Below are 11349 nucleotides of genomic sequence, written 5' to 3'. Positions count from 1 at the left end.
TTCTTTTTTTAATCCCCTGTATCTGCTGAAAGTTTGCTGATCTTTGAGGACAGCAATTTTGGTATTGAGTTGGTCTTGCCTGACATTGTGTGTGTGTGTGTGTGTGTGTGTGTGTGTGTGTGTGTGTGTGTGTGTGTGTGTGTGTGTGTGTGTGTGTGTGTGTGTATGTGTGTGTGTGTGTGTGCGTGAAATTTTTATCAATTGTTATCAAATCTGGCAGAAAACTTCAACCAAATAATAATATTGATTAAGATGACAAATAGAGAACATTCGAGAGACACGAAATTCATCGTCTTTTTACACACATAAATACACACTGACCCAGGCAGAGAACACACCAAACCCCAACCCGCCCACACACCCAAACTTGGTCAGACGCCGTATGGATAGCGGTGCGTTGTCATGGTGCCCATAATAAGAACCAATCAGATTTCCCGATATCGGCAAAGGCATGTCGTGGGTCTGCAGGATGGGCGCCATTTTACATCAAGGAAGATTTTGGCAAACTGGCGTGCGTTATCACATTGCTCACAATTTTTGACGATTTTCTTCTAACATATGGATTTACAAACTTACATTTTTCTACCGTCATTGAACTTCTCGTCCGATGACTTTCATGTCAGATCAGAGAGAAAAGACCATCGATGCTGTATTTGATTGGAAAGGACACTTCATGAAAAACAAGTGATATTTTTCGTTATGTTTTTTTTTTCAGTTCATGGAATAGTCCTTAACGTGGATACAAACACTTGAAATGTGACATTGTTGTTATATTGGCGGATATTCTCAGTTCGTTGGTATTCCCATTGTGAGACTCCAAGACGCGAAACATCTGTGACTTCTTGAAAAGCGACATGTGAAAGCATACGAAGAGGATATTTAAGTTTCATCATATATGTTTCATTTTCCGTTTTGACCAGAAAAGGGATCACACCTGCTCAGTCCTTGGTTATCTAACAGGAATTCAGTGCATTCAATCAATCATTTGACAAATCCTTCTTGTTACCGTGCCTTCTACAGAGTCTTAGAAGGAGCCAAGAAAATATGTGATATGACAGCGGTATAGTGAATTATCGTAGAGTGATGCAAGGAGAACGGCAAATGTGATACTTTTTTCCCTGTCTTTTTCTGGCAACATCTGCACTTTATTGTAAAATATTCCCCATGAAATAATCCTTTATAGAAGAAGATACCTTCAGGGTTTTTTTCACTTTTTTCACAATTATAACGATTAATACTGGAGTGGTTGAGTGATATTGAAACTGTTATTTTGTAAAAGTCCTATTTACGATCAAGCATCAGAGTGCGGCGACCAAGACACGCCCTCATACATGTCAGAGGTGGAAGCAAGGAAAAATGCTGGTAGCGTCAACATATGATATCATTTAACATTGAACTTCGTGACGGAGTGGTATTAATCTCTCTCGTCCTAGCTCTCAACGTGGTCGGATGTACGATCATCACTTCCACGCAGGAGACCATTGATGCGTGTGTCATTATTATGGTGTATTCAGCTGGCTAAAGTCTAGCGGGCACTGGCGGTCTGAAAGTTGTCCCTCGCAGATGGTTCGGCGAGCTAAGATTCTGAGATAAAATGGTCTGTAAACCAACACATCGGAAAACAGTGAGTTTGCCATATTAGTTATTGACAACATGCAAATATTCAGCTTGTCATGGAACACGGAATTTGACTCTAGGTGACTAGCTTTTTAAAATGGTTTTGTCAAACGCGTTGGACAGGAATACGTTTTAAAGACAAAGAAATCGTCATGTAAAGTCAAAGTCAAAACAAAAAACAAAAAGCATTGTCAGCAGTAGTAACACAGAGTGGCTCCTGATGTGGAACAAACGAACAGAATGACTTGACACTACGACTTGATTACCATTTCAACCATGTGTTTATTTTTAGATTGATCAGAACAAAAAAGCGTTTAGGTACTTTTAATGTGAGACGAAAACGACTCCCAATCAAGTTGTCGGACTCGTAGTATGCACGTTTCTCTTGAACGCGTCTTGGAGGAGGGGGAGGATGACTCGTCGGAAGACCGGCTGCAGTCCATGCGGGCTGCTCAGGCTCTTCAAGACAACCGTGTTCGGATTAATGTCGGCGGTATCCGCCATGAGACGTACAAGTCGACGCTGCGAAATATTCCCGACACTCGCCTCGCCTGGCTGACCACGGTCACCGTTACGAACACCACGGCTGACTACGACCCCATCAACCGCGAGTTCTTCTTCGACCGTCATCCGACCATGTTCGAAGCCGTACTCAACTACTATCGTACGGGCAAACTACACGCACCGTCCAACGTGTGTGGACCAGCCTTCGAAGAGGAACTCCAGTTCTGGGGGATTGACGAGAAGCAGATCGAAGCATGCTGCTGGTCGCATTACACCGAGCACCGAGACGCTCAGGAGACCATCGCTAAGCTACAGGGACCAGGGTTCGAACAGAGCGACTCCGAGTCCGAGGAGGATGTGGCGAAAATATTTGGTATCGAAGAGGTTTATGAGACTGAGAAGAACCACTGGTATAGGAAGTGGCAGCCAAGGATATGGACGCTATTGGAAGAGCCTTACTCATCGAGAGCAGCTTTGGTGAGTGAAGCAGATACTGATAGATTTAACTAGCTGGATGGATAAGATGCAGGTATAGATAGATTGATACATAGATGGATAGATAGATAGATAGACAGATAGATAGATAGATAGATAGACAGATAGATAGATAGATAGATAGACAGATAGATAGATAGATAGATAGATAGATAGACAGATAGATAGATAGGATAGGATAGGATACAGCTGATGGATAGATATGTATGTATGTATAGGTAGATATATATATGTATATATAGAAAGATAGATAGATAGATAGATAGAGAAATAGATAGATAGACGAACAGACTGATAGATGGCTTTCTATATCACTACTTGCTGTCAAGCTAGATAAAGAGAGAGAGGGAGAGAGAGATAAACAAGTATAGACAAACAAACAAAAACAAATAGATTGCAGTCTAGCATGTCTAGCTTGCCAGGTTGTTTGATGGACAGATAGATAGATAGATAAATAGATAGATAGATAGATAGATAGATAGATAGATAGATAGATAAATAAATAAATAAATAAATGAATAAGAGAGAGAGAGAGAGAGAGAGATCCAATAGCAAACTGATTGCAGTGAGTGAATTTGGACAAGAAAAAAGAATTCTCAACAAGACGTGTCCCTTCCTTCATATATCAACTTATCAAAATGAGAGTGGTATAGTGTTAGAGAAATATGGACGTTTGAAGTTCGTCAACTCTCAAGTCTTCGTCAGGATCAAAGATCTATAACAGTACACCAGCACTGCTTCTCATTCTAGTTCATCACTATCCTCATTTCAACCAGGGCAGCAGGGAGGTTAGTTTCCTATTACCGTCTTGTTTAATTCAAACATCCATTCACCCAAACACATTTTTTTTTCAGCTGTCCAGTAAGTACACGATACACTTTGTTACATTTGAGCAAACGTGTGCTACACACCACACCTATTCAATGATACTGTGATGTTCTATATGGAAAAAAAAATCTTCATTACAGACACACATCTTATAAAAGATCTAACAAGTAGGTCATAAAGATTAACCGCATGGTTAATAAAGGAAAGCAAAATCAAAAATTCATGTGGATTGAGTGCAAGCAGCAAAATAGTATAAAGCACATCAGAGAAAGTTTGAGAAAATTGGATAATAGATGCAACAGAATACCGCAATGAATGCTTTAACCCTATAAAGCCCAAGCTATTTTGACCCCTTCCAGGCCCAAGGGAGGGGGGGGGGGGGTGCCCCCTATACAACTTCTTTATTATATGATGTATGACCGTCATATTTTGCACATTTGTAGAGCAACTCATACTCTACAAGACCCGACATTTGAAATTTCTCAAGGTCATCCACTGAGGGCGCTATTTACCAAAATATGAAGAAATACATAGGAAATATGCTAAAATCATGTTTTTTTTTATTTCTTTATCCCCAGTATATATGTTTCTATTTCATATCAGTCATTTTCATATTTGCTATAAAGGAAAGGCAAGTCAACCTTCACTATTTGTAATGGTTGAAATTTCTCAATGGGTACATATATTGGTATCACATTTCAGATTTCCAAAATATTTAACTTTTGAGCTTGCAGATTGATAATATGATAAACAAATGATATTACAGGCAAAGCTTGTGTGAAAATAAGCCAAAATAAAAGGGTAGTCTTTGAAAAATGCTGTATTTTCGATTATTTTTTTTATATCTATTGTTTGATGCCTGTGTCGTATAAAAATCAAGGAAATAATAAGAAGAGCATTTCAGGGTAATTCACAACCATTATTACTTTACATTTTGGTCCTTCAGCAAATTACAGCCAAGAAAACCCCCATTTCATCCATTATTATACTGTTAACTGAAATTGGAACAGAAAATCATGCAAAATCTGACTAACATGGTTGTCAGTTTACGGTTGCCATGACAACCAGCAATATCGGACATAGCTAAATTATATATCAAAATGTTTGCAATAAGATTCTAGGAAAAGTCACTAAATTTGGTTGAAATCGAGTTAAGGGTGTGGTAGTGGAAAACAAAAATATGGTGGGGGGCACATTGTGCCCCCCACCATATTTTTGTTTGCCACTTGGGTTTTATAGGGTTAAGTTAAAGGGCTTTATAGGGTTAAGTGTCCGTGCGGTCTTCGCTGGTTAAGAAGACTACTACAGTAATCTGTTCATGACGTCATTATGAACAACAATAATTATAAAGAAAGTATGTAAGGGGAATTCTACTTTTTTTTCATGATAAGCACACATTCCATCAACATGTTACTGACATATGTTAAGGGAATATCATTCCTCCTGCTTTTTGAAGTGAAGTGATCTTTCATTGTGCTATCAAGGTTTCTTTAGCACGTCGTCGAGGTAACGACTTAATATCGTCAATTTGTACAAGACTGGGAATTTTACGCCTTTCTTAGTGGATGTCCAATTTTGGTAAAAGCTTCTGTTTGACTGATTTTATTTCATTCAGTAAAGCTAACTTAACAAGTACTGACACTGCAGTATATATCTAATTCAGAATAGGAGGCTACATTCAAGTTATCGGGGGGGGGGGGTGGTCACTTATTGGCTGCTCTACACTGTTAGCTTTGTTGTCTCAGTCACCACTGGTCACCGATTTTATTGTGGTTTGTGTTCACCAAAATCCTGATTTTTTCTTCTTATTATTGTTGTAATTATTGTATTCATTATCATTATTATTATTATTATTATTATTTGTTATTATTTTTATTATTATTAATACTATCATTATTATTATTGTTGTTATTATTATTACTACTACTACTGCTGCTGCTACTATCGTTATATCCAGTAGTAGTATAGTAGTAGTAGTAGTAGTAGTAGCATAGTATCATTATATAATTGTCAAACTCTTACCAAAAATGCAGCAAACACGACATCAGCTTTGGATAACGAATTCAAAAGTGATGTATAGAGTCAACTCCCTGGCCGGATGCACGAATGTTAGTGATAGTAAAAAAGAAAGAAGGTAAAGGCATTAAGAGTATGACATATGACAAGATATTGGGTTTTCTATATCCTGGTTTTGACGATATTGATTTATGACAGATTGATTTAATGACATGCTGCTACAAGTACCAGCAACCTGGGATGGCATCACGCCTTTTTCTTGCAAGGCGATGGTGTAGCATGTTCTACCTTGAAATCACTTCTAACTAAACTAGTCAGCGGCATCCGTTGTCATCAGAATATTTGAGGGCAAACCGGCTGAGCATTTTCAAAAGTGGGGGGGGGGGGGGGCACTTGCGGGTTTCATGAGCTGACAAGCACACACACACAAAAAGGCCTTCAGGCAGCACTTCCGGGTTTCTTTAGCTGACAACTTAAAAAAAAGCCGCACTTCAATATCTCTATCTATTTCTTTCTAGTGCCCCCCCCCCCCCCCCCCCCCCGGCCATGTCAAACTAAAGTCGCGATGTTATGGAGAAAGCTTGCTAAACTCTTGATGGAATGGTATACCGTACATCTCACAGTAGTGATAAGTCAACGGGAAGACTGGCTATAGAGTACAGTTCCTGAGTGCATTCTATCATAAAACGAACGACTGACAAACTCGTTCAGTGAAAGTATCACTTTCACGGTATGATTTGTCATCTTTTCTTTTATGAAGTAGAAGACTAGGATGTGCACTGTTGGACCTGATGATGTCAAGATCAAATACAGACTATTATTTTATAATAGCTTTTCTAGTGTCTTGTATAAGTAAGTTGTGAAAATCGGCCACATATTATTTCGTCACACTTTTACGCTAAAAGTACAAAAACTATTGGGGAAAAAATACCTGAAATTACCAACCCTTGCAATCTGTACAGCTGACATCTATGATATGAGTTACGATTGTTATTTCTCTCCCCCCCCCCCCGCTACCTAAATACCTTCGCTGATTAACATATCATCACCAGAGGTTTATTTCTTTCCCGGAATCAGAAAAATTCTACCACCTTGAAACCCTGGCTTCACTCTTTCCAAGGAAATGGTAATCAGAGGGCTTAAAATTAAATCAATTTGGTAGTCATGGTAGCCAGGCAGAATCCAGAATGGAAAATCTCAACACGTGACCATGCAGGAGCCTGGCTCCAGTACCTAGGATATAATCTTATGGTATGACCATGGAGCTTACCTCCTGGTATGAATCGCTGGTGATCATAACAACACTCTAGGAATCTGATTAAAGCAAAAAATACCTTGAATAAACACTTCAATATTACTGATCAAATATTAATCATTCTATATAACATAGTGCGAATATTCAAGGGAGACATTGAATGAACGAGGAGTAAAAGAAATATACCACATTCGGGGCAATGCACACCATTTAAAAGAAAGCTTTAAAAATAACTGATTTGTGTATGTGTATGTATGTATGTATGTACTCTCTAAAAAAATCGAGTGAAAATTTTCACTCTAAAAAGAGTGAATACAAAAAAGAGTGAATTTCGGGTGAAATTGGAGTGAATTTTGAGTGAAAATGCTCATTTTCACTCATTTTGGAGTGACGTCAGAGATCACTCGAAGATTTTGGAGTGATCCCTGACGTCACTCCAAAATGAGTGAAAATGAGCATTTTCACTCAAAATTCACTCCAATTTCACTCGAAATTCACTCTTTTTAGAGTGAAAATTCTCACTCGATTTTTTTTAGAGAGTATGTATGTGCGTTGGTATGATTGTGTTTGTGTCTATCAGATGGACTTTACAGAAAAGTGGAAAGAAAGTGCGGCGATGTAGAGAGAAAGACAGAATCAGTAAGAAAATGTGTGAAATTCTTATTAGTTATACTCTGACTTTCACGTGTGTGTGTGTGTGGGGGGGGGGGGGGTAATGGGGGGGGGGGGGTAATGGGAGGGGTAGGGAGAGAAGGGGGTGTTACATCAGGCTGCTTTAAACCTGTCAAAAGCTACAGTCTACCTTTAATGTATTGACGAATTGTTACCACGTGCACTCCTTCCCACGCTCATTGCTTCATGCCTGTATCAGCTAGCGTCATGGACAACCAGCCGAGACGAAGTCGATTTTTACTTTCCTCTGTCGAAGGAGCGAGATATACACACACCCTCAAAGCATTATGGGAAACGGACACCAGTCAAGCTAATTAGCATAGAGGCCGGCCGATGGAGAAATAATCTAGCATGTTTGTATCAATGAATTATGCACTTTGAGGTCACTTTAGGACTCTGTAACAGGACTGTAGAAATGGTAGACTATGAAGGCAACTTCTCAGCGAAAACTCAATTGCAGAGTGTTTTCCCATTGCGCTATTCAAGGTGGTATTTGTACAGCATTTGTGTTAAGTAATAGCGGACTAAAACGGTATTTCGTATCAGACAAATTTATTTGTTACATACTCATTAATGGTATCATTTTACTAATTTGCTTTATCAGCATTATATAGATTCATATCGATTTGCTACTTTGGATTTTCCCTATTATATAACTTATGATATTCTAAATGCTGCACAATGCAACACATCATTTTCCTGTATTTTTATCAAATTTTGTGGACCAACAATTTTATCATACTGTCATTCTTCCTCTATAAGGGAACATGGCATCTTTCATTTCATGGGGTTTTTTTTACATTGATTGTCATGAAATATTTTGAAATTCAAAACGACTTGGTAACATCAAAATACAAACGTAAGGTTTTTGAACCTTATGTCTTCTACAGTAACTATACGAAATCAGGTGTTTTTTAAACATATTATGGCAAAAGCAATCAATGTTTTAATTTCTGTTTTACTTCTGTTAAAATCGTTATCATTTCGTTTCATTTCATTTCAAACAAAAATGAAATTGCAATGAAACATTTGAATGAACATAATGACACAAAACCAGTATACAACAATATCATCAAGGGAAATATTGTGAACTGAAATACAATGTGTAAAACAGTTGTAACTATGATGACAATACCTAATCAAAGTTGTTGGAAATGGAGGAGACTGCTAAAATGCACTGCTTGTAGTTTGCAGTCTCCTCGTAAATGTAATATCATTTTTTAGTACTGCTTTATTTTCAATATAAACGATATCATGATTTGCTTCTTATTCTTTTATGATTAACACTTTCACGTCAGCTCTGTAGTAATATAATAGATGAATTCTATACGAAGTAGTTCAAGCAGCGGAGAGAGTTACCGCAGACGGCACAAGGACCAAAGAACAATATTGTTCTTCCAATATTTGCCTACCTCTCCTTGATGCTGACTTAATCTGTATTTTATTGATGTGATTACATAGCCTACTTCTCAAGAGTCGATTCTTCACTTACCAGATGACTACTACACACTCATCGCACTTTAGCCTAACATGAACCCAGCAAAAACAGCAAATACTGTACTTGACATACATCCAACCCAATCTATTCACATACAAGGCTTCGCAATCACTATCAATGTTATCTGGTTTTGGTATCCAAGAAAGGACAAATCCTGATTAACGAGTTTTATGTGTCTCTCTTACAAAAGCGTAACATTATGTTCATACATACAGTACAACGATATAGAATGGATGCATCCAGGTTTATTTCTATTTACTCTCATGATAGTGTATGATAAAGAATGGACTAAAGGAAATGAAATATTAAAACTATAATGATTAAATCGTGGTAATATTCAATTCAATTCAAGTCAATTCAATTCAATACCATTTATTTCTGCATTCTATGGAAGAGAATGTTGTTTGAAGATAATGTTGTCGCTTTTTTTCAACCGATTCGCAGACATTTCGAATCGATTCCTGAATAAAATACATTAACACATTTTCTCATCAATAGCATTTATCAGCTCAAATTTAAGGTTTTGGTAAAAATTCCGATGCAGTGTGGAAATAATCTCACACCTCATGTCTTCTTTAACGTTACCTGAGGCCATAATATTACATGCAGAAAATATGTATCAATTCATTTGTTTTTCAAGCAGAATAGTTACATGAAAATCGATTTGTGTGTGTGTGTGTGTGTGTGTGTGTGTGTGTGTGTGTGCAACTTCAAACAAAGCTCGCACGCAAGAAGAAACAAAGAGACATGAAAATGGCACAAAATCACCAGAAAATTTATCTATTTAGTGGTAATCAAAGTAGTCTTGAACAGATCAAGTCTCAAGATGACGCAATTTTGTCTTAATATTGGAATAAAGCTTCAAAACAGCGTTTATAATAGTGGTAGATCTAAGATCGTTATAGCAAATAGAGACTCAATCAAAGCAGTAAATGTATTTTACAATAATTACATTAATAATAATAATAATAATAATAATGATAATAACAATAATAATAATGATAATAATAATAATGATAATAATAATAACAATGAAAATAATAGTTGCCTCTTATAATGCGCTGAAGTCCATCAAGAATGATGCTCATGGCGCTGTTACATAACCAGCATGAAAAGTACATAATACAACCATACTATAATCAAATACGATAAATTATCAGAGCATATGAAATACAGAAAACAAACAAATGCTTATATATAACGACATTGATCTCAGAACACAAGAAAAAGCAAACATGTACACTTGTAAGTACTTGATATGTACTTATACGTCACAAGATGATAATATTAAACATATGCATAAATACGTATGCATAAGCAAATGCAGTTGTCATATTTCATTTCATTACATTTATTTTTTCCATCTCCAACAGAACTTGTAAATACATTTTTTTCCACATAAAATATAAGTACATATATGTGAATATTACAAAATGTGATAAGTGGAATTTATAGATATACAAATGACAAGGTGAAAAAAAGAAAAAAACACACACACACACACACATACAAAAAAAAAAAACATTCTGAAATTACGAAAATGCAAGCAAAGCTTGTACGGTGCATTCCCCCCAAACATATAATAACATCTTATATCACTTATCTTCTACTTAACACATGAGACTTAATTTACAAAAAAAAAAATAAATAAATAAAATACACAAACTACTGATAAAAACCTAACTACCCCTAGACAAACACCAAGACAAATCCGCTAAGTCGCTGTCATGCAGAAACGCAGAATGCGTCATTTTTATTATGATATAAATATATATGAACAATTACATAGATATGTCTTGCATGTGTGTGTGTGTGTGTGTGTGTGTGTGTGTGTGTGTGTGTGTGTGTGTGCGCGTGTGTCCTGTATTACCTGTGATATCTTGGATGTGTGAGGTATTCGCTGGACACCATATATCGTTAAACTCTACACGACTACTCTATCATCAACTCGGCGATATATCATTCTTCGCCGTTTTTTCGATGTTTCTATATTAATTTTGCGTGGATTATAGGAATATTACTGTGAGGAAATCCTGTTGTTGGAACGCGCATTTAACGTGTAAATAAGATTTGAGCTGCCGCAATACGCCAGAGCTATGTGTGGTTAACCATTCAGAAAAACATGGCAAGCTTGTGGGAGAGAGCGAGAGATGTCACAATCAACTATTTGCACTTTGGTGTTTTGCTTTAATCAAGGACCATGTGAGCAAATTGACTTTACCTGGGTTTACAGATGACAGTGTTTGTAAGCTTTGTAGGAAAAACATGTACGTGAATTCAGATTGTTTGCCGCATATGGAATTATGTGATGAATCTTCTGTAGGTAGTCAGTAGTGTATGTGTGTGTGTGGGGGGGGGGGGGGGAAGGGATAAACGGATCAAATGATAATGACAATAGCCAATGAAATAATCAGAGTGGAGACAATGTCAACCAATATCTTATTGTGCTGAGCAAGGCGCTTTT

At 37.1% G+C, this 11349-nt stretch overlaps 1 protein-coding gene across 1 annotated transcript in view; it reads left to right on the top strand.

Moving 5' to 3' along the window:
* The first annotated feature begins 1702 nt into the window (after window positions 1-1702).
* LOC139744844 (potassium voltage-gated channel protein Shaw-like) overlaps window positions 1703-11349 on the top strand; it is a 28054-nt gene continuing 18407 nt past the window's right edge. The window contains exon 1 of the mRNA XM_071655257.1: window positions 1703-2598. Coding sequence (XP_071511358.1) covers window positions 1990-2598 — 609 coding nt within the window. The 5' untranslated portion in view covers window positions 1703-1989. The remainder of the gene's footprint in view (window positions 2599-11349) is intronic.

Source organism: Diadema antillarum, unplaced genomic scaffold (genome assembly GCF_040938485.1).
Source record: "Diadema antillarum isolate AM-2024a unplaced genomic scaffold, OU_Dant_1.0 seq00001214_RagTag, whole genome shotgun sequence".
In the NCBI taxonomy this organism is placed as follows: domain Eukaryota; kingdom Metazoa; phylum Echinodermata; class Echinoidea; order Diadematoida; family Diadematidae; genus Diadema; species Diadema antillarum.
The sequence above is the reverse complement of the archived record's forward strand: the minus strand, read 5'-3'. Positions and strand labels throughout refer to the sequence as shown.